Source organism: Oncorhynchus nerka, linkage group LG23 (genome assembly GCF_034236695.1).
Source record: "Oncorhynchus nerka isolate Pitt River linkage group LG23, Oner_Uvic_2.0, whole genome shotgun sequence".
NCBI classification, from domain to species: Eukaryota; Metazoa; Chordata; class Actinopteri; order Salmoniformes; family Salmonidae; genus Oncorhynchus; species Oncorhynchus nerka.
The window spans coordinates 15300842-15327842 of record NC_088418.1 but is presented as its reverse complement, the minus strand read 5'-3'; the positions used below and the strand labels follow the sequence as shown (position 1 = coordinate 15327842).

The 27001-nt window shown below is 32.8% G+C and overlaps 1 protein-coding gene across 2 annotated transcripts in view; it reads left to right on the top strand.

Annotated features, from left to right (window-relative positions):
* Positions 1–27001, top strand: part of LOC115107181 (alpha-synuclein-like) — a 32214-nt gene continuing 5213 nt past the window's right edge. Inside the window, exons 1-3 of one of the 2 annotated variants that reach the window (XM_065007895.1) lie at positions 1–462; positions 25930–25971; positions 26052–26140. In XM_065007895.1, coding sequence (XP_064863967.1) covers positions 342–462; positions 25930–25971; positions 26052–26140 — 252 coding nt within the window. In that variant the 5' untranslated portion in view covers positions 1–341. The remainder of the gene's footprint in view (positions 463–25929; positions 25972–26051; positions 26141–27001) is intronic. The other variant, XM_065007896.1, reaches the window with a different exon arrangement.

Sequence of the window (27001 nt, the reverse complement as noted above, 5' to 3'; positions counted from 1 at the left end):
GCAGGTTCTGTCTTTCTGTCGCTCGTTCTCTCCATCACATGCACACCTGCTTCCTCTTTATTTCTCTCTCACACTTTCTCTTCTCTCTCTGTCCGCTCAGTCTCTCTCTCCTCTTCTCTCTCAGTCTGCATCCTGTAGCCCTGAAGTGCAGTCCTCTCTCTCTCTCCCTACCGCTCTCTCTCCATCTCTCTCTCTCTGCACCACTTGGAGGAGGAGTCACTGACACACACACTCTCTTTCTCACACACAACCTCTCTCACACACAGTCTGTGTGACCAGCCCAGCCAGCAGCCAGCAGGCCCGTTTCAGAGCAGGGAAGCCCAGGAGAGACCTATCCCAGGATGGATGTACTGATGAAGGGGTTCAGCATGGCCAAGGAGGGGGTGGTGGCCGCTGCGGAGAAGACCAAGGCTGGGGTGGAGGGGGCAGCCGCTAAGACCAAGGAGGGTGTCATGTATGTAGGTAAGCACCGCAATGAGTGTGTGAGTGTGTGTGTGAGCGCGATAAAGGGGTCCCATGGGTACACTAGTCTGGGACAGTAACAGTGAGGAAGAGGGAGGGGATGGGGTTGCCAAGGAGCAGAGGCAGAATACTGCAGAACTGGTGCAGAGAGAACGAGGAGGAGAGAGGGACAGAAAGAAAGAGATGGGGTGTGGTAGAGACAAGGATGAAGAAAATAGTAGAGGGACAGAGGAATGGAGTGAAGGAATCAGATTAAGAGAGGAGGATAGAGAGGAGAAGAGAGAGGGGAAAAGAGAGAGGATAGAGAGGATAGAGAGTAGGATAGAGATTATAGAGAGCATAGAGAGGAGGAGGAGGAGAGAGAGAGAGAGAGAGAGAGAGAGAGCGAGAGATGGAGAGGATATAGAGGAGGAGAGAGAGGATAGAGAGGAGGAGGAGAGAGAGCGCGAGAGAGAGAGAGTAGGATAGAGAGGATACAGAGGAGGGGGAGAAAGGAGGAGAGAGAGGAGGATAGAGAGGTTAGAGATGATAGAGAGAATAGAGAGAATAGAGAGGAGAGAGAGAGAGAGAGAGAGAGAGAGAGAGAGGATAGAGATGATAGAGAGAATAGGGAGGAGGAGGATAGAGAGGTTAGAGAGGATAGAGATGATAGAGAGAATAGAGGAGGAGAGAGAGAGAGAGGATAGAGATGTTAGAGAGAATAGAGAGGAGGAGAGAGAGAGAGAGAGAGAGGATGGAGATGATAGGGAGGAGGAGGAGAGAGGATAGAGAGGATAGAGATGATAGAGAGAATAGGGAGGAGGAGGGAGAGAGAATAGAGAGGAAGAGGAGAGAGAGAGAGAGAGAAAGAGAGAGCTAGAAGAGAGGAGGGGAGAGAGGGGAAGATGTAGTGTGACATTGGTGGGACTGCAGCCGTTCATAAGAGCGCTATTACCACCAGACAATTAGACAGGGTCCACAGTACTGTGAGAGGTTGATTCTGTGAGAAGGGATTCACCAGTGTGTGTGTGAGTGTGTATGTGCGTCACTGCTCAAGGTTAGCCTGTGTGAGGGCCAAAGGGTGTGCGCTAGGAACAGGGTACACACACACACAGGCTTGACCCCTCAGTCTGACAGTTACAGCTAACACTACAGAATAACGGGATGGAACCTGGTGGAACGTGTGTGTGTGTGTGTGTGTGTGTGTGTGTGTGTGTGTGTGTGTGTGTGTGTTTATTATTTATGAGTGGCAGGGTGGGGGCAAGGATAAGGATCAGCTGAGCATTGCAGCAATCCTCTCTTCCTGGTGTGTGTGTGTGTGTGTGTGTGTGTGTGTGTGTGTGTGTGTGTGTGTGTGTGTGTGTGTGTGTGTGTGTGTGTGTGTGTGTGTGTGTGTGTGTGTGTGTGTGTGTGTGTGTGTGTGTGTGTGTGTGTGTGTGTGTGTGTGTGTGTGTGTGTGTGTGTGTGTGTGTGCGCATGCTGCAGGCCAGTGTGTGACTGCTGATGACTAACTACCTTCCTCTGCCTTCAGAGTCTGCAGCCAGGGAACAGACGGAGGGAGCGCCGGGCAGAGAGAGATAGAGGGGGGGTGCAATTACATTTATTGGCTCAGTTCAATGTTTATACATAGCCAGGTCAATGACGATTTATACTGAACAAAAATATAAATGCAACATGCAACAATTTCTACGATTTTACTGAGTTACAGTTCATATAAGGAAATAATTTAAATAAATTCATTAGACCCTAATATATGGATTTCACATGACTGGGAATACAGATATGCATCTGTTGGTCACAGATATCTTGTAAAAAATGGGCCTCGCAATTAGCCTCAGGAACTCATCACGGTATTTCTGTGCATTCAAATTGCCATCGATAAAAGGAAATTGTGGTCGTTGTGCGTAGCTTATGTCTGCCCGTACCATAACCCCACTGCCACCATGGGGACCTCTGTTCACAACGTTGACATCAGAAAACTGCTCGTCCACACGACGCAATACACGTGTTCTGCCGTTGTGAGTTCAGTTGGACGTACTGCCAAATTCTCTAAAACGACATTGGAGGCGGCTTATGGTAGAGAAATTAACATTCAATTCTCTAGCAACAGTTCTGGTGGACAGTCCTGCAGTCAGCAGGCCAATTGCACGCTCCCTCAAAACTTGAGACATCTGTGGCCTTGTGTTGTGTGACAACACTGCACATTTTAGAGTGGCCTTTTATTGTCCCCAGCACAAGTGGTACTTGTGTAAGTAGCATGCTGGTTAGTCAACTTCTTGATATGCCACACCTGTCAACTGGATGGATTCTTTTACAAAGGAGAAATGCTCACTAACAGGGATGCAAACAAATTTGTGCACAAAACTCTAGATACATTTTTGGAATCTTTCATTTCAGATTTTGAAACATGGAAGCATCACTTTACATGTTGTGTTTATCTTTTTGGTCTGTGTACATTTTTCAAAAGGCACTCGCACATCTGAGCAATCTTATTTGCAGGTGCCTGGTAACAGTTGAACAAGACGAAGGAAAAAGGAAACCGCACACTGCTCTTGATCACTGATCTTTACAGTTTTTCTCAGTCGCTTTGGTACATTTTTCACATCATCCGTAACATGTGCAAAATAATAAGTGCATTTCTGAGAACTATTTGTACAAACTGCAATATACAATATATATGTTTCTAAAGCTAGTCAGTCACTAAAAATCCTTAGTACATCTCTCAAAAGTAAATATTCATGCCAATGATCATGTCAGTGTCATCAGAATGATAAGTCATTGAGTCATTGTTCACGAACAAGGTCGTCAAAATGTTTAGGCATGTTGTCAATGTAACTGTGTACTTTGACAGTATTACCTGATGTAAACTTAGGCTACAGTTTGGATGACAGTTACTGTATTGAAAATGCACAAGGCTGCACTTCTATGGCATATATCAATTTCAACAGTACTATTTACATATTACTGTATGTGGGTTATTGATTGAAAGAGACTGGACAACCCAAGGGGCACAAAGGGAAAAAAACTAAATTAGAAAGAAACACAGGAAACCACCCCTAAGGCACAACTTTGCCCGCAGCACTGTTGTGCTGTCTCTACACATCCAGACGTTCCTGTCTGTCGGCCCACATATTCTCATCCACATCACACCGGATATTTTCCCTTCCAATGCAACGTGGAAAGAATCTTTTGGAATGCCTTATCCATCCTCTGCAGGCTTCTACTGTGATGTCCTCACATGCTGCATCCATTGCAGCCAGCAGGGTCATCTGTGTGTGTGGCTGACGATCGTACACCTTCCACCTCCATGCTGAAAATAACTACTCAATTGGATTAAGGAATGGTGAAGAAGGTGGGAGGAATTCTATGAGCATCCTCGGGTGGGTCACAAACCATTGCCTTATGATGTTTGATCGATGGAAACTCACATTATCACAAATTACCACATACTTCACATAATCCTCTCTAAGCAGACCCCTCTCATCATCAGGGATGAGAGCCCTGTAGAGAGTCTCTAAAAAGTTGAGTAGATGCTGGGTGTTGTATGGCCCTATAAGGTGGATATGGGTTAGGACACCATGCTCCGAAATAGCAGCACACATGGTGATATTTCCTCCCCGTTGGCCTGGCAAATCCACAGTAGCTCTGTGACCGATGATATTCCGACCCCGCCTTCTGCATTTGGTCAGGTTGAAGCCAGCCTCATCCACGTATACAAAGTTGTGAGAGGGTTCACTTGATTCCAACTCCATTATACGCTATATCCCAGAACACACAGTTGAATTTGTTTTGGTAAGGAAGAGTGACATAAAATGTACATATATTGCATGTTCCTTCCACAGCAATGGAAATGTGTGCAGTTTATGCTTACTGTACTATGTATCACTATAAAATGTTGCTGTAAAGTAGTTACATAGATATATGTTTTACCTGTACATACTGGTACCGTAGCTCCTTAACTCTGTCCTCATTCCTTTGGAATGGTACACGGTACAGCTCTGTTTCATACTCATCTGGTTTCTATGCAGCACCCTGTCGATGGTTGAGATGCGAACCGTATGGATGTTTTCAAAGACATCGTTGTCTTCTATAATGGTCCTTTGTATTTCCCTGAGTCTCATGGCATTGTTTACTCGGACCATGGTGCAAATAGCCTCCTCCTGTTGAGGTGTGAAAAGGCGTCCTCTGCCACCGGTTTGAGGTAATCTTGCAGTCCTATGTGGGGAAATGCAGTGATGCATCGCACACTTTCACATAGACAAAAACTATGCGAACACACATTTTACTGTAAAACATACAGGTGGGTGCATGTAAGGTGCAGTATGTATCTGTATAGAGTATATTTCTGTATGCTGTGAAATACAAGTGGACTACTGTAATATGAAGCATTTTAGGAAGTATACAGTATACTGCTTATATACAGTAACAGTGCACTGTACATTGGTGGACATACCTGTTCTCTCTTCGAAACGTTTGAACTATTGAGGACACGGTTGATCTCACAATATTCAGCTGCACCCTTCGACCCGCCTCAGCCATTGTAAGGCCATGATTGACAACATGGTCTACAATAGTGGCCCTTATGTCATCAGATATGCGCCTATGTCCTCTTCTGCCTCTTCCACTGTTTTGCCTTCCACCACGCATCCTTGCTCCTCTTCTTCCTCCTCTTGGCTGTTGACCCTGTTCGTTTCCTGGTCCATCCATTATTGGAAAATTGCAACTCTGTGTTGTGGTCTGTCTATATATGCTTGCCAATTGATTCTTCATGAGATGCAACTTTGAGCAATTTAGACAACTGGTTGATTGTTGGTTGAACTAACACTTTACATTCCTTCATGAGTGAGGGTCAATTTCACCTGCACGATTCATCAATTCACGTTTTTGTACAAAAGGTCTAATAGAAATGTGTAAAACTATGCTTGACAGTTTATAGTTCAACAATTTTGCATGTAATGGCTTATGCAAGGAACTAATGCCTAGATGTTTTGAGGGGTAAGACTATTCAACAGAGAACCATCTACTATATTTTGATCAACATGTCATGAGCAATTGATAATGTGGAAAAAGCTGACACTTGTACATTATCAATTGCAATTTGTTCAAAAGGAATAAGAAATTGCTTTAATGATGTGCACAAGTGACTAGATGATTTGGAATTTGTACAAGTAGTATCAAGAATTGCACTTTTGATCTAAGAAATGCACCAAAGCGACTGAGAAAAACTGTAATAAGGTTACATATCGGCCTCACGGCCTTCGTCAGAGCAAGAGAAAGAGATGGATAGATGGAGAAAGAGATGGATAGATGGAGAAAGAGATGGACAGATGGAGAAAGAGATGGACAGATGGAGAAAGAGATGGACAGATGGAGAAAGAGATGGACAGATGGAGAAAGAGATGGACAGATGGAGAAAGAGATGGATAGATGGAGAAAGAGATGGACACATGGAGAAAGAGATGGATAGATGGAGAAAGAGATGGATAGATGGAGAAAGAGATGGACAGATGGAGAAAGAGATGGACAGATGGAGAAAGAGATGGATAGATGGAGAAAGAGATGGACAGATGGAGAAAGAGATGGATAGATGGAGAAAGAGATGGACAGATGGAGAAAGAGATGGATAGATGGAGAAAGAGATGGACACATGGAGATGGATGGATAGAGAGATGGACAGATGGAGAAAGAGATGGACAGATGGAGAAAGAGATGGACAGATGGAGAAAGAGATGGACAGATGGAGAAAGAGATGGACAGCTGGAGAAAGAGATGGACACGTGCGTGTGTGTGTGCTCATATGGTCATTGGCTGCAGAGGTGCTCTCTTTCAGGGGTATACCCTGCTGCTAAACAGCTATAAAAAGAACATTGTATTGGTCTGGATACTGTAGACCAGGGATGGGCAACTGATGGGGGTGGGGGCCACAAAAAATCTGAACTCATTATGAGGGTCCGCAATATGTACCCAGATCCATACCCACACATAAAGTCAGCGTTTGGGGGCCCTAAGTTACATTTTGTTAAACATTTTAGCGTCCCCCCTCTTGACAGGGAGAGAAAACATTAACATGTTAGAGTTCATTTCCTGGAATTCTACTCATTTTGCCATGGGCTGGAGATAATGTTTTCATTTTGCCATGGGCTGTAGATAATGTTTTCATTTTGCCATGGGGTGTAGATAATGTTTTCCTTTTGCCATGGGGTGTAGATAATGTTTTCATTTTGTCATGAGGTGGAGATAATGTTTTCATTTTGCCATGGGGTGTAGATAATGTTTTCATTTTGCCATGGGGTGTAGATAATGTTTTCATTTTGCCATGGGGTGTAGATAATGTTTTCATTTTGCCATGGGGTGTAGATAATGTTTTCATTTTGTCATGAGGTGGAGATCATGTTTTCATTTTGCCATGAGGTGGAGATCATGTTTTCATTTTGCCATGAGGTGTAGATAATGTTTTCATTTTGCCATGGGCTGGAGATAATGTTTTCATTTTGCCATGGGGTGTAGATAATGTTTTCATTTTTTCATTTTGCCATGGGCTGAGATCATGTTTTCATTTTGCCATGAGGTGGAGATCATGTTTTCATTTTGCCATGAGGTGTAGATAATGTTTTCATTTTGCCATGGGCTGGAGATAATGTTTTCATTTTGCCATGAGGTGTAGATAATGTTTTCATTTTGCCATGGGCTGGAGATAATGTTTTCATTTTGCCATGGGGTGTAGATAATGTTTTCATTTTGCCATGGGGTGTAGATAATGTTTTCATTTTGCCTTGGGCTGGAGATAATGTTTTCATTTTGCCATGGGGTGGAGATAATGTTTTCATTTTGCCATGGGCTGGAGATAATGTTTTCATTTTGCCATGGGCTGTAGATAATGTTTTCATTTTGCCATGAGGTGGAGATAATGTTTTCATTTTTGCCATGAGGTGGAGATAATGTTTTTCATTTTGCCATGGGCTGGAGATAATGTTTTCATTTTGCCATGGGCTGGAGATAATGTTTTTCATTTTGCCATGATGTGGAGATAATGTTTTCATTTTGCCATGAGGTGGAGATAATGTTTTCATTTTGCCATGGGGTGGAGATAATGTTTTCATTTTGCCATGAGGTGGAGATAATGTTTTCATTTTGCCATGAGGTGGAGATAATGTTTTCATTTTGCCATGGGGTGGAGATAATGTTTTCATTTTGCCATGGGCTTGAGATAATGGTTTCATTTTGCCATGAGGTGGAGATAATGTTTTCATTTTGCCATGAGGTGGAGATAATGTTTTCATTTTGCCATGAGGTGGAGATAATGTTTTCATTTTGCCATGAGCTGGAGATAATGTTTTTCATTTTGCCATGGGCTGGAGATAATGTTTTTCAGTTTTGAACATGATATCTGTGATGAACAACATCGGTGATTTGACCATTATTACTACAAGTGTAGTTAGCTGGCTAGGCTAACTTACGGATCTAATAAATGTTAGCTGACATGGGCTAATTGAGTGACTGTCAGTGACCCACATAACAGGAGAAAAACTGCTGCTGCACAACCACATTTAGAAAATTGCACCTTTTGTATTCTAATATTCTAACACTCAACATTAAGTTGAAAGCCTGACTGCTAGTTGTCCATCCCTGTCATAGATAATCCAATATATTTCCATTGACAAAAACATTTTTCAATATCTATATAGTAGACTGATTTCCCCAAAATATATATTTATATTATTATTGAATTTGGGGCTAAATTGATAAGCAGGCCTACAAAAGGGGGGCCCAAACCTGCTGTCGACAGACAGACGGTCACGCACTCACACTGTACGAATCCTCATGTACACGCACACAGGAAGTTGTCCAGTGTAAAATGAAATGAACACTGAGAGTGTTAAATCAACATTGAAAGTGTTGAATCTGTGGACCCATAGATTGGAGCTGGAACAATGTTAAATTAACACTTCGCTTAGTGTAAAGACCTTGCCTTTTGAGTGAATTGTAGAGTTACCACCCATGACTGTATTTGTTAGTGACAGAGACATGGTTGTTGCATTCATCCATTTTAAGTCCTATGGATTTCACCAAGTGAGATCCTAAGTCACTATGTTATCAAAACAATGTATAAACACAACCCGATACCATATGTATCTGGAGGGCCTAGTTTTACCCTAATAGAGGTGGTTGAAACTCATAGGCATCACGTTGAACCAACACCACACCATCATATTTATCTGATGAGTTGTACATAATAAGGCTGAGATGAATCCTGCTGGAAAAGACCAAGAAACACTACATGATGTGGAGGGAACACATCAAGTTCTCCTGTGTTCCATAAACCAAATGAACACAGAGTGTTAAATCAACACTGAACTGGTTGAAACTGGGGACCTATATAGACACCGGAACCGTGTTAAATTAACACTGAACTGGTTGAAACTGGGGACCTATATAGACACCGGAACCGTGTTAAATTAACACTGAACTGGTTGAAACTGGGGACCTATATAGACACCGGAACCGTGTTAAATTAACACTGAACTGGTTGAAACTGGGGACCTATATAGACACCGGAACAGTGTTAAATTAACGCACTGCTTTAGTGGAAAGCCGTATTTAAATACGCCTTGCTTTTCGAGTACATTGTAGAGTTACCACCCATGACTTTAGTTGTTAGTGACAGACAGAGGAGACTGGTGGGAGAAGATATAGGAGGTGGTTTCATGTCTTTGATACTGTTCCATTCATTCCATTCCAGACATTACAATGAGCCCCTCCTCCTATAGCTCATCCCACCAGCCTCCACTGGTGACAGACACATGGTTATTGCGTTCATCCATTTTCAGTCCTATGGAGTTCCCCAAGTGAGATCCTAAGCAAACATCTTATCATAAAACACAGTACCATAAGTATTTCATAAGGCCCTATTTTGAGGGCCTACTTTTATGCTAATAGAGGGGCCTGAAACTTCAACTCTAACTAACTGATTGGATTAGTTTAGAAACATTTAGAGTACCGGTCAAAAGTTTGGACACACCTACTCATTCACGGGTCTTTCTTTATTTGAACTATTTTCTACATTGTAGAATAATAATGAAGACATCAAATCTATGAAATAACACATATGGAAACATGTAGTAACCAAAACAGTGTTAAACAAATCAAAATATATTTGAGATTTGAGATTCTTCAAAGTAGGCATCTTTTGCCTTGATGATAGCTTTGCACACTCTTGGAATTCTCTCAACCAGCTTCACCTGGAATGCTGTTCCAACAGTCTTGAAGGAGTTACAACATATGCTGAGCACTTGTTGGCTGCTTTTCCTTTACTCTGTGGTCCAACTCATCCCAAACCATCTCAATTGGGTTGAGTTCAGGTGATTGTGGAGGCCAGGTCATCTGATGCAGCCCTCCATCACTTTCCTGGTGAAATAGCCCTCACACAGCCTGTAGGTGTGTTGGTTCATTGTCCTGTTGAAAAACAAATGATAGTGCCACTAAGCGCAAACCAGACGGGATGGCGTATCGCTGCAGAATGCTGTTGTAGCCATGCTAAGTGTGCCTTGAAGTCTAAATAAATCACACCTCCTCCTCCATGCCTCATGGTGGGAACTACACATGCAGAGATGATCCATTCACCTCCTCCATGCTTCACAGTGGGAACCACACATGCAGAGATGATCCATTCACCTCCTCCTCCATGCTTCACAGTGGGAACCACACATGCAGAGATGATCCATTCACCTCCTCCATGCTTCACAGTGGGAACCACACATGCAGAGATGATCCATTCACCTACTCCGTGTTTCACAAAGACAGCGGTTGGAACCAAACATCTCAAATTTGGACCTATCCACCGGTCTAATGTCCATTGCTCGTGTTTCTTGGCCCAAGCAAGTCTCTTCTTATTATTGGTGTCCTTTAGTAGTGGTTTCTTTGCAGCAATTCAACCATGAAGGCCTGATTCACACAGTCTCCTCTGGACAGTTGATGTTGAGATGTGTCTGTTACTTGAACTATGAAGCATTTATTTGGGCTGCAATTTCTGGGTCTTCCTTTCCTGTGACTATCCTCGTGAGAGCCAGTTTCATCATAGCACTTGATGGTTTTTACGACTGCACTTGAAGAAACCTTCAGTGATGTACTGGGCCATACGCACTACCCTCTGTAGAGCCTTGCAGTCGGAGGCTGAGCAGTTGCCATACCAGGCAGTGACACAACCAGTTAGGATGCTCTCGATGGTGCAGCTGTAGAACATTTTGAAGATCTGAGGACCCATGCCAAATCTTTTCAGTCTCCTGAGGGGAAATAGGCTTTGTCGTGCCCTCTTCACGACTGTCTTGGTGTGTTCGTGTAGCATAAGATTAATCAATCAATCAGTGTACATGCACAAACGTAGATATTGAAACAAACAACTCTGAAAATCAACCTGCAATAAAGCATGCTGGGAAATTGATAATGATAGGTGTGGTTTTTGGTTTAAAGTGACGTGTATGAGTTTTCAGGCCCTTGTATTGATGTTAAACTAGGCCCTGAAAATAAGGCATAATGAAATATGTTTGGTATTGCATAAACATTTTAAATAAATAACACTTAGGATGTAATTTGGTGAGGTCTTCAGGACTGTAGATGGATGAATGCAACAAGCACTAACAAATACAGTCACGGGTGATAGCTACAATTTACTTGAAAGGTACTCTGGGAAATATCTGAATAATGTTTTACACTAAGCAGTGTGTTCATTTAACAATGTTCTGGTGTCTATATGGGTCCACAGACTCAACACTTTCAGTGTTAATTTAACAATGTTCTGGTGTCTATATGGGTCCACAGACTCAACACTTTCAGTGTTAATTTAACAATGTTCTGGTGTCTATATGGGTCCACAGACTCAACACTTTCAGTGTTCATTTAACACTGTTCTGGTGTCTATATGGGTCCACAGACTCAACACTTTCAGTGTTCATTTAACACTGTCAATGTTGTTGTTGTTTTTCACACTGGAGAATTTGCTGTGCACAAACACACGTAATAGATAGAAGCTGTTCCTCTGACTCAGAGAAGTAAACTTTGTCCCAGCCATGCTGCAATGTGTGTGTGTGCCACTGTGCGTATTGGTGTGTGTCTGCTGCAGCACTGCGCAGCTCGTCACGTGGCTCACAGAGAGCGAGAAGCATGCAGGGAGAAAGAGAGAGAGGGGTATGACAGAAAGAAAACAAGAGAGAAACGGAAGATAGATGAAGTGAGGCATCTGCGGTTCTGAGAGAGAAAGAGGGCGGGAAGAGAGAGAGAACGCGAGAGTACTCATATCCAATCAACTGTGTGCTATGGAACATGTGTTTTTGTATGTGAAATAGATATATAATTTTACTAGTTACGTGAAATAGATATATAATTCTACTGGTTACGTGAAATAGATATATCATTGTACTGGTTACGTGAAATAGATATATCATTGTACTGGTTACGTGAAATAGATATATAATTATACTGGTTATGTGAAATAGATATATAATTATACTGGTTATGTGAAATAGATATATAATTGCACTGGTTATGTGAAATAGATATATAATTGTACTGGTTATGTGAAATATATATATATATATATATATATATATATATATATATATATATATATATATATCATTGTACTGGTTATGTGAAATAGATATATAATTCTACTGGTTATGTGAAATATATATATAATTGTACAGGTTATGTGAAATAGATATATAATTCTACTGGTTATGTGAAATAGATACATAATTATACTGGTTATGTGAAATAGATATATAATTGCACTGGTTATGTGAAATAGATATATAATTGTACTGGTTATGTGAAATATATATATATATATATATATATATATCATTGTACTGGTTATGTGAAATAGATATATAATTCTACTGGTTATGTGAAATATATATATAATTGTACAGGTTATGTGAAATAGATATATAATTCTACTGGTTATGTGAAATAGATATATAATTATACTGGTTATGTGAAATAGATATATAATTGCACTGGTTATGTGAAATAGATATATAATTGTACTGGTTATGTGAAATATATATATATATATATATATATATATATATATATCATTGTACTGGTTATGTGAAATAGATATATAATTCTACTGGTTATGTGAAATATATATATAATTGTACAGGTTATGTGAAATAGATATATAATTCTACTGGTTATGTGAAATAGATACATAATTGTACTGGTTATGTGAAATAGATATATAATTCTACTGGTTATGTGAAATAGATATATAATTCTACTGGTTATGTGAAATAGATATATAATTCTACTGGTTATGTGAAATAGATATATAATTGTACTGGTTATGTGAAATAGATATATAATTGTACTGGTTATGTGAAATAGATATATAATTGTACTGGTTATGTGAAATAGATATATAATTCTACTGGTTGTGTGAAATAGATATATAATTGTACTGGTTATGTGAAATAGATATATAATTCTACTGGTTATGTGAAATAGATATATAATTCTACTGGTTATGTGAAATAGATATATAATTGTACTGGTTATGTGAAATAGATATATAATTCTACTGGTTATGTGAAATAGATATATAATTCTACTGGTTATGTGAAATAGATATATCATTTTACTGGTTATGTGAAATAGATATATAATTATACTGGTTATGTGAAATAGATATATCATTTTACTGGTTATGTGAAATAGATATATCATTTTACTGGTTATGTGAAATAGATATATAATTGTACTGGTTATGTGAAATAGATATATAATTCTACTGGTTACGTGAAATAGATATATCATTGTACTGGTTACATGAAATAGATATATAATTGTACTGGTTATGTGAAATAGATATATAATTCTACTGGTTATGTGAAATAGATATATAATTCTACTGGTTATGTGAAATAGATATATAATTCTACTGGTTATGTGAAATAGATATATAATTGTACTGGTTATGTGAAATAGATATATAATTCTACTGGTTATGTGAAATAGATATATAATTCTACTGGTTATGTGAAATAGATATATAATTCTACTGGTTATGTGAAATAGATATATAATTCTACTGGTTATGTGAAATAGATATATAAGTGTACTGGTTATGTGAAATAGATATATAATTCTACTGGTTATGTGAAATAGATATATAATTCTACTGGTTATGTGAAATAGATATATAATTCTACTGGTTATGTGAAATAGATATATAATTATACTGGTTATGTGAAATAGATATATAATTATACTGGTTATGTGAAATAGATATATAATTGCACTGGTTATGTGAAATAGATATATAATTGTACTGGTTATGTGAAATATATATATATATATATATATATATATATATATATATATATATATATATATATATATATATATATCATTGTACTGGTTATGTGAAATAGATATATAATTGTACAGGTTATGTGAAATAGATATATAATTCTACTGGTTATGTGAAATAGATACATAATTATACTGGTTATGTGAAATAGATATATAATTGCACTGGTTATGTGAAATAGATATATAATTGTACTGGTTATGTGAAATATATATATATATATATATATATATATATATATATATATCATTGTACTGGTTATGTGAAATAGATATATAATTCTACTGGTTATGTGAAATATATATATAATTGTACAGGTTATGTGAAATAGATATGTAATTCTACTGGTTATGTGAAATAGATATATAATTATACTGGTTATGTGAAATAGATATATAATTGCACTGGTTATGTGAAATAGATATATAATTCTACTGGTTATGTGAAATATATACATATATATATATATATATACATATATATATATATATCATTGTACTGGTTATGTGAAATAGATATATAATTCTACTGGTTATGTGAAATATATATATAATTGTACAGGTTATGTGAAATAGATATATAATTCTACTGGTTATGTGAAATAGATACATAATTGTACTGGTTATGTGAAATAGATATATCATTTTACTGGTTATGTGAAATAGATATATAATTGTACTGGTTATGTGAAATAGATATATAATTCTACTGGTTATGTGAAATAGATATATAATTCTACTGGTTATGTGAAATAGATATATAATTGTACTGGTTATGTGAAATAGATATATAATTGTACTGGTTATGTGAAATAGATATATAATTGTACTGGTTATGTGAAATAGATATATAATTCTACTGGTTGTGTGAAATAGATATATAATTGTACTGGTTATGTGAAATAGATATATAATTCTACTGGTTATGTGAAATAGATATATAATTCTACTGGTTATGTGAAATAGATATATAATTGTACTGGTTATGTGAAATAGATATATAATTCTACTGGTTATGTGAAATATATATATAATTCTACTGGTTATGTGAAATAGATATATAATTCTACTGGTTATGTGAAATAGATATATAAGTGTACTGGTTATGTGAAATAGATATATAATTCTACTGGTTATGTGAAATAGATATATAATTCTACTGGTTATGTGAAATAGATATATAATTCTACTGGTTATGTGAAATAGATATATAATTATACTGGTTATGTGAAATAGATATATAATTATACTGGTTATGTGAAATAGATATATAATTGCACTGGTTATGTGAAATAGATATATAATTGTACTGGTTATGTGAATATATATATATATATATATATATATATATATATATATATATATATATATATATATATATATATATCATTGTACTGGTTATGTGAAATAGATATATAATTGTACAGGTTATGTGAAATAGATATATAATTCTACTGGTTATGTGAAATAGATACATAATTATACTGGTTATGTGAAATAGATATATAATTGCACTGGTTATGTGAAATAGATATATAATTGTACTGGTTATGTGAAATATATATATATATATATATATATATACATATATATATATATCATTGTACTGGTTATGTGAAATAGATATATAATTCTACTGGTTATGTGAAATATATATATAATTGTACAGGTTATGTGAAATAGATATATAATTCTACTGGTTATGTGAAATAGATACATAATTGTACTGGTTATGTGAAATAGATATATCATTTTACTGGTTATGTGAAATAGATATATAATTGTACTGGTTATGTGAAATAGATATATAATTCTACTGGTTATGTGAAATAGATATATAATTCTACTGGTTATGTGAAATAGATATATAATTGTACTGGTTATGTGAAATAGATATATAATTGTACTGGTTATGTGAAATAGATATATAATTGTACTGGTTATGTGAAATAGATATATAATTCTACTGGTTGTGTGAAATAGATATATAATTGTACTGGTTATGTGAAATAGATATATAATTCTACTGGTTATGTGAAATAGATATATAATTCTACTGGTTATGTGAAATAGATATATAATTGTACTGGTTATGTGAAATAGATATATAATTCTACTGGTTATGTGAAATAGATATATAATTCTACTGGTTATGTGAAATAGATATATCATTTTACTGGTTATGTGAAATAGATATATAATTATACTGGTTATGTGAAATAGATATATCATTTTACTGGTTATGTGAAATAGATATATCATTTTACTGGTTATGTGAAATAGATATATAATTCTACTGGTTACGTGAAATAGATATATCATTGTACTGGTTTTGAAATAGATATATCATTGTACTGGTTACATGAAATAGATATATAATTGTACTGGTTATGTGAAATATATATATATATATATATATATATATATATATATATATCATTGTACTGGTTATGTGAAATAGATATATAATTATACTGGTTATGTGAAATAGATATATAATTGCACTGGTTATGTGAAATAGATATATAATTGTACTGGTTATGTGAAATATATATATATATATATATATATATATATATATATATATATATATATATATATATATCATTGTACTGGTTATGTGAAATAGATATATAATTCTACTGGTTATGTGAAATATATATATAATTGTACAGGTTATGTGAAATAGATATATAATTCTACTGGTTATGTGAAATAGATATATAATTATACTGGTTATGTGAAATAGATATATAATTGCACTGGTTATGTGAAATAGATATATAATTGTACTGGTTATGTGAAATATATATATATATATATATATATATATATATATATCATTGTACTGGTTATGTGAAATAGATATATAATTCTACTGGTTATGTGAAATATATATATAATTGTACAGGTTATGTGAAATAGATATATAATTCTACTGGTTATGTGAAATAGATACATAATTGTACTGGTTATGTGAAATAGATATATAATTCTACTGGTTATGTGAAATAGATATATAATTCTACTGGTTATGTGAAATAGATATATAATTCTACTGGTTATGTGAAATAGATATATAATTGTACTGGTTATGTGAAATAGATATATAATTGTACTGGTTATGTGAAATAGATATATAATTCTACTGGTTGTGTGAAATAGATATATAATTCTACTGGTTATGTGAAATAGATATATAATTCTACTGGTTATGTGAAATAGATATATAATTGTACTGGTTATGTGAAATAGATATATAATTCTACTGGTTATGTGAAATAGATATATAATTCTACTGGTTATGTGAAATAGATATATCATTTTACTGGTTATGTGAAATAGATATATAATTATACTGGTTATGTGAAATAGATATATCATTTTACTGGTTATGTGAAATAGATATATCATTTTACTGGTTATGTGAAATAGATATATAATTCTACTGGTTACGTGAAATAGATATATCATTGTACTGGTTACGTGAAATAGATATATCATTGTACTGGTTACGTGAAATAGATATATAATTCTACTGGTTATGTGAAATAGATATATAATTCTACTGGTTATGTGAAATAGATATATAATTATACTGGTTATGTGAAATAGATATATAATTATACTGGTTATGTGAAATAGATATATAATTGCACTGGTTATGTGAAATAGATATATAATTGTACTGGTTATGTGAAATATATATATATATATATATATATATATATATATATATATCATTGTACTGGTTATGTGAAATAGATATATAATTCTACTGGTTATGTGAAATATATATATAATTGTACAGGTTATGTGAAATAGATTTATAATTCTACTGGTTATGTGAAATAGATACATAATTATACTGGTTATGTGAAATAGATATATAATTGCACTGGTTATGTGAAATAGATATATAATTGTACTGGTTATGTGAAATATATATATATATATATATATATATATATATATCATTGTACTGGTTATGTGAAATAGATATATAATTCTACTGGTTATGTGAAATAGATATATAATTCTACTGGTTATGTGAAATAGATATATAATTGTACTGGTTATGTGAAATAGATATATAATTGTACTGGTTATGTGAAATAGATATATAATTGTACTGGTTATGTGAAATAGATATATAATTCTACTGGTTGTGTGAAATAGATATATAATTGTACTGGTTATGTGAAATAGATATATAATTCTACTGGTTATGTGAAATAGATATATAATTCTACTGGTTATGTGAAATAGATATATAATTGTACTGGTTATGTGAAATAGATATATAATTCTACTGGTTATGTGAAATAGATATATAATTCTACTGGTTATGTGAAATATATATATAATTGTACAGGTTATGTGAAATAGATATATAATTCTACTGGTTATGTGAAATAGATATATAATTATACTGGTTATGTGAAATAGATATATAATTGCACTGGTTATGTGAAATAGATATATAATTGTACTGGTTATGTGAAATATATATATATATATATATATATATATATCATTGTACTGGTTATGTGAAATAGATATATAATTCTACTGGTTATGTGAAATATATATATAATTGTACAGGTTATGTGAAATAGATATATAATTCTACTGGTTATGTGAAATAGATACATAATTGTACTGGTTATGTGAAATAGATATATAATTCTACTGGTTATGTGAAATAGATATATAATTCTACTGGTTATGTGAAATAGATATATAATTCTACTGGTTATGTGAAATAGATATATAATTGTACTGGTTATGTGAAATAGATATATAATTGTACTGGTTATGTGAAATAGATATATAATTCTACTGGTTGTGTGAAATAGATATATAATTCTACTGGTTATGTGAAATAGATATATAATTCTACTGGTTATGTGAAATAGATATATAATTGTACTGGTTATGTGAAATAGATATATAATTCTACTGGTTATGTGAAATAGATATATAATTCTACTGGTTATGTGAAATAGATATATCATTTTACTGGTTATGTGAAATAGATATATAATTATACTGGTTATGTGAAATAGATATATCATTTTACTGGTTATGTGAAATAGATATATCATTTTACTGGTTATGTGAAATAGATATATAATTCTACTGGTTACGTGAAATAGATATATCATTGTACTGGTTACGTGAAATAGATATATCATTGTACTGGTTACGTGAAATAGATATATAATTCTACTGGTTATGTGAAATAGATATATAATTCTACTGGTTATGTGAAATAGATATATAATTATACTGGTTATGTGAAATAGATATATAATTATACTGGTTATGTGAAATAGATATATAATTGCACTGGTTATGTGAAATAGATATATAATTGTACTGGTTATGTGAAATATATATATATATATATATATATATATATATATATATATATATATATCATTGTACTGGTTATGTGAAATAGATATATAATTCTACTGGTTATGTGAAATATATATATAATTGTACAGGTTATGTGAAATAGATTTATAATTCTACTGGTTATGTGAAATAGATACATAATTATACTGGTTATGTGAAATAGATATATAATTGCACTGGTTATGTGAAATAGATATATAATTGTACTGGTTATGTGAAATATATATATATATATATATATATATATATATATCATTGTACTGGTTATGTGAAATAGATATATAATTCTACTGGTTATGTGAAATAGATATATAATTCTACTGGTTATGTGAAATAGATATATAATTGTACTGGTTATGTGAAATAGATATATAATTGTACTGGTTATGTGAAATAGATATATAATTGTACTGGTTATGTGAAATAGATATATAATTCTACTGGTTGTGTGAAATAGATATATAATTGTACTGGTTATGTGAAATAGATATATCATTTTACTGGTTATGTGAAATAGATATATAATTCTACTGGTTATGTGAAATAGATATATCATTTTACTGGTTATGTGAAATAGATATATAATTCTACTGGTTACGTGAAATAGATATATCATTGTACTGGTTACGTGAAATAGATATATCATTGTACTGGTTACATGAAATAGATATATAATTGTACTGGTTATGTGAAATATATATATATATATATATATATATATATATATATATATATATCATTGTACTGGTTATGTGAAATAGATATATAATTATACTGGTTATGTGAAATAGATATATAATTGTACTGGTTATGTGAAATATATATATATATATATATATATATATATATATATATATATATATATATATATATATATATCATTGTACTGGTTATGTGAAATAGATATATAATTCTACTGGTTATGTGAAATATATATATAATTGTAAAGGTTATGTGAAATAGATATATAATTCTACTGGTTATGTGAAATAGATACATAATTATACTGGTTATGTGAAATAGATATATAATTGCACTGGTTATGTGAAATAGATATATAATTGTACTGGTTATGTGAAATATATATATATATATATATATATATATATATATATATATCATTGTACTGGTTATGTGAAATAGATATATAATTCTACTGGTTATGTGAAATATATATATAATTGTACAGGTTATGTGAAATAGATATATAATTCTACTGGTTATGTGAAATAGATATATAATTATACTGGTTATGTGAAATAGATATATAATTGCACTGGTTATGTGAAATAGATATATAATTGTACTGGTTATGTGAAATATATATATATATATATATATATATATATATCATTGTACTGGTTATGTGAAATAGATATATAATTCTACTGGTTATGTGAAATATATATATAATTGTACAGGTTATGTGAAATAGATATATAATTCTACTGGTTATGTGAAATAGATACATAATTGTACTGGTTATGTGAAATAGATATATCATTTTACTGGTTATGTGAAATAGATATATAATTGTACTGGTTATGTGAAATAGATATATAATTCTACTGGTTATGTGAAATAGATATATAATTCTACTGGTTATGTGAAATAGATATATAATTGTACTGGTTATGTGAAATAGATATATAATTGTACTGGTTATGTGAAATAGATATATAATTGTACTGGTTATGTGAAATAGATATATAATTCTACTGGTTGTGTGAAATAGATATATAATTGTACTGGTTATGTGAAATAGATATATAATTCTACTGGTTATGTGAAATAGATATATAATTCTACTGGTTATGTGAAATAGATATATAATTGTACTGGTTATGTGAAATAGATATATAATTCTACTGGTTATGTGAAATAGATATATAATTCTACTGGTTATGTGAAATAGATATATCATTTTACTGGTTATGTGAAATAGATATATAATTATACTGGTTATGTGAAATAGATATATCATTTTACTGGTTATGTGAAATAGATATATCATTTTACTGGTTATGTGAAATAGATATATAATTCTACTGGTTACGTGAAATAGATATATCATTGTACTGGTTACGTGAAATAGATATATCATTGTACTGGTTACGTGAAATAGATATATAATTGTACTGGTTATGTGAAATAGATATATAATTCTACTGGTTATGTGAAATAGATATATAATTCTACTGGTTATGTGAAATAGATATATAATTCTACTGGTTATGTGAAATAGATATATAATTGTACTGGTTATGTGAAATAGATATATAATTCTACTGGTTATGTGAAATAGATATATAATTCTACTGGTTATGTGAAATAGATATATAATTGTACTGGTTATGTGAAATAGATATACAATTCTACTGGTTATGTGAAATAGATATATAAGTGTACTGGTTATGTGAAATAGATATATAATTCTACTGGTTATGTGAAATAGATATATAATTCTACTGGTTATGTGAAATAGATATATAATTCTACTGGTTATGTGAAATAGATATATAATTCTACTGGTTATGTGAAATAGATATATAATTATACTGGTTATGTGAAATAGATATATAATTATACTGGTTATGTGAAATAGATATATAATTGCACTGGTTATGTGAAATAGATATATAATTGTACTGGTTATGTGAAATATATATATATATATCATTGTACTGGTTATGTGAAATAGATATATAATTCTACTGGTTATGTGAAATATATATATAATTGTACAGGTTATGTGAAATAGATATATAATTCTACTGGTTATGTGAAATAGATATATAATTCTACTGGTTATGTGAAATAGATATATAATTGTACTGGTTATGTGAAATAGATATATAATTCTACTGGTTATGTGAAATAGATATATAATTCTACTGGTTATGTGAAATAGATATATCATTTTACTGGTTATGTGAAATAGATATATAATTCTACTGGTTATGTGAAATAGATATATCATTTTACTGGTTATGTGAAATAGATATATCATTTTACTGGTTATGTGAAATAGATATATAATTCTACTGGTTACGTGAAATAGATATATCATTGTACTGGTTACGTGAAATAGATATATCATTGTACTGGTTACATGAAATAGATATATAATTGTACTGGTTATGTGAAATATATATATATATATATATATATATATATATATATATATCATTGTACTGGTTATGTGAAATAGATATATAATTATACTGGTTATGTGAAATAGATATATAATTGCACTGGTTATGTGAAATAGATATATAATTGTACTGGTTATGTGAAATATATATATATATATATATATATATATATATATCATTGTACTGGTTATGTGAAATAGATATATAATTCTACTGGTTATGTGAAATATATATATAATTGTACAGGTTATGTGAAATAGATATATAATTCTACTGGTTATGTGAAATAGATACATAATTATACTGGTTATGTGAAATAGATATATAATTGCACTGGTTATGTGAAATAGATATATAATTGTACTGGTTATGTGAAATATATATATATATATATATATATATATATCATTGTACTGGTTATGTGAAATAGATATATAATTCTACTGGTTATGTGAAATATATATATAATTGTACAGGTTATGTGAAATAGATATATAATTCTACTGGTTATGTGAAATAGATATATAATTATACTGGTTATGTGAAATAGATATATAATTGCACTGGTTATGTGAAATAGATATATAATTGTACTGGTTATGTGAAATATATATATATATATATATATATATATATCATTGTACTGGTTATGTGAAATAGATATATAATTCTACTGGTTATGTGAAATATATATATAATTGTACAGGTTATGTGAAATAGATATATAATTCTACTGGTTATGTGAAATAGATACATAATTGTACTGGTTATGTGAAATAGATATATCATTTTACTGGTTATGTGAAATAGATATATAATTGTACTGGTTATGTGAAATAGATATATAATTCTACTGGTTATGTGAAATAGATATATAATTCTACTGGTTATGTGAAATAGATATATAATTGTACTGGTTATGTGAAATAGATATATAATTGTACTGGTTATGTGAAATAGATATATAATTGTACTGGTTATGTGAAATAGATATATAATTCTACTGGTTGTGTGAAATAGATATATAATTGTACTGGTTATGTGAAATAGATATATAATTCTACTGGTTATGTGAAATAGATATATAATTCTACTGGTTATGTGAAATAGATATATAATTGTACTGGTTATGTGAAATAGATATATAATTCTACTGGTTATGTGAAATAGATATATAATTCTACTGGTTATGTGAAATAGATATATCATTTTACTGGTTATGTGAAATAGATATATAATTATACTGGTTATGTGAAATAGATATATCATTTTACTGGTTATGTGAAATAGATATATCATTTTACTGGTTATGTGAAATAGATATATAATTCTACTGGTTACGTGAAATAGATATATCATTGTACTGGTTACGTGAAATAGATATATCATTGTACTGGTTACGTGAAATAGATATATAATTGTACTGGTTATGTGAAATAGATATATAATTCTACTGGTTATGTGAAATAGATATATAATTCTACTGGTTATGTGAAATAGATATATAATTCTACTGGTTATGTGAAATAGATATATAATTCTACTGGTTATGTGAAATAGATATATAATTGTACTGGTTATGTGAAATAGATATATAATTCTACTGGTTATGTGAAATAGATATATAATTCTACTGGTTATGTGAAATAGATATATAATTGTACTGGTTATGTGAAATAGATATACAATTCTACTGGTTATGTGAAATAGATATATAAGTGTACTGGTTATGTGAAATAGATATATAATTCTACTGGTTATGTGAAATAGATATATAATTCTACTGGTTATGTGAAATAGATATATAATTCTACTGGTTATGTGAAATAGATATATAATTCTACTGGTTATGTGAAATAGATATATAATTATACTGGTTATGTGAAATAGATATATAATTGCACTGGTTATGTGAAATAGATATATAATTGTACTGGTTATGTGAAATATATATATATATATATATATATATATATATATATATATATATATATATATATATATATATATATATATATATCATTGTACTGGTTGTGTGAAATAGATATATAATTCTACTGGTTATGTGAAATATATATATAATTGTACAGGTTATGTGAAATAGATATATAATTCTACTGGTTATGTGAAATAGATACATAATTATACTGGTTATGTGAAATAGATATATAATTGTACTGGTTATGTGAAATAGATATATAATTCTACTGGTTATGTGAAATAGATATATAATTCTACTGGTTATGTGAAATAGATATATAATTGTACTGGTTATGTGAAATAGATATATAATTCTACTGGTTATGTGAAATAGATATATAAGTGTACTGGTTATGTGAAATAGATATATAATTCTACTGGTTATGTGAAATAGATATATAAGTGTACTGGTTATGTGAAATAGATATATAATTCTACTGGTTATGTGAAATAGATATATAATTCTACTGGTTATGTGAAATAGATATATAATTCTACAGGTTATGTGAAATAGATATATAATTCTACTGGTTATGTGAAATAGATATATAATTCTACAGGTTATGTGAAATAGATATATAATTCTACTGGTTATGTGAAATAGATATATAATTACACCGTTATTTTTGCTGGATTTGCTTGTGCATCATCCTTGTAGGCTCTCTTTCTCTCCATCCCCCCTCCCTCTATTTATTTTTCCCTCTATCCAGCTGGTTGCATAACGACTATTTAATCAGCCTAGGAATGTATAATACTGTAACGTCAGAGAGAGAGAGAAACAAAGAGAGAGAGGGGTGAAGGAGAGAGAGGGGGTTGTAGAGAGAGGGGTGAGAGAGAGGGGGGAGAAAGAGAGAGAGAGGGTGAGAGAGAGGGGGTTAGAGAGAGGGGGAGAAAGAGAGCGATAGCGACAAAGAGAGAGAGAGAGGGGGGTGGGGGTGAGAGAGAGGGAGAGAGAAAGAGAAAAGAGAGAGAGAGAGGGGGATGGAGAGAGAGAGGAGAGAGAAAGAGAAAAGAGAGAGAAAGGGTTAGAGAGAGAGGGGATGGAGAGAGAAAGGGTTAGAGAGAGAGAGAGAGAGGGAGAGAGGAGGATGAAGAGAGAGAGAGAAAGGGTTAGAGAGAAAGGGTTAGAGAGAGAGAGAGGGTTAGAGAGAGAGGGGGTTAGAGAGAGAAAGGGTTAGAGAGAGAGAGAGGGTTAGAGAGAGAAAGGGTTAGAGAGAGAGAAAGGGTTAGAGAGAGAGAGAGAGGGTTAGAGAGAGAAAGGAAGAGGGAAACTAATATTATGGAGCAGAGGAATCATAAGATAATATCATCCTCTTGGATGTTAAAGTGAGTGACATACAGTGCTCTGCTACTGGGTGGCCAGAAACCTCCTCACCAGATAACTATAACACTTGAAGATTCCAACAGATTTCTGTTTACTGCACTCATTAACACAGTAGTTTGTTCCTACTCTGTGTTTACATAGTATATCACAAAACTGATGCCTGATCATTCTTCACGTATCAATTGCAATATGATTGTAATATATTGATGTGTTGTAATGTTATTCTGTTCTCAGGTTCAAAGACAAAGGAGGGAATGGACGCAGGGGTAAACATAGGTAAGACACACACACACACACACACACACACATTATTTTGGGATCTGATTGATTGATTGATAAATTGATCTCTGTGTTAGTTGCTAACCGCGACCAGGCGAACATCGTCGGGGACCCCACTGCTGGAGCTGACCTCTTACAGGGAGGCATGGAGAATACCGGACAAGCGGTGAGTTACCATGACAACAGACTGACAGGTCAATGTGAACAAGAATATACAAGTGATCAATCAACACATTAATTGGTAAGGAATGGCAGATTAGGACCGTTGACATAATACTAGACACAATAACTTGACCTTATCAATCAGGTAGCCTCTGAAAGCCCAGGCTTCAGGCCTCGCGAGACTAATAACAACAAGGTTGAATAACAACAAGGTTGAATAACAACATGAATGCAGCCTCAAAAAGCATAACAGTCCAAATCTTTCAGTCGGTCTCAGATGGTAGTGCCATGACGTCACAAGAGCAGTCTGTTGTTTGACCACTTGGTGTCGCTATTTCCCACAGTACCGCTGCTCTGATCGAAAGACGGACGGGTGGACAGACAGACAGACAGACAGACAGACAGACAGACAGACAGACAGACAGACAGACAGACAGACAGACAGACAGACAGACAGACGAATGACAGCTCCTTTAATAGCCAGTGGTTCAGAAATTCAGGCAGATTAGGTTTGATGGTAGCCCTACAATGGTAGGCCTGTTACTCACTCCACATTCTCCATATGAATATGTGTTGGTTTTGTGTTGCTAACCCTTTGTTGTCGTGTTGGTGTTGTGTTGGTGTTGTTGTTGTGGTGTTGTTGTTGTGTTTGTGTTTGTATTGTGTTGGTGTTGTTGTTGTTGGTGTGTTGTTGCTGTGTTGGTGTTGTTGTTGTGTTGGTGTTGTGTGTTGTTGTTGGTGTTTGTGTTGGCGTTGCATTGGTTTTGTTGTTGTGTTGGTTCTGTTGTTGTTGGTGGTGGTGTGTTGTTGTTATTGTTGTTGTTGTTGGTGTTGTGTTGGTGGTGTTGTGTTGGTGTTTTTGTTG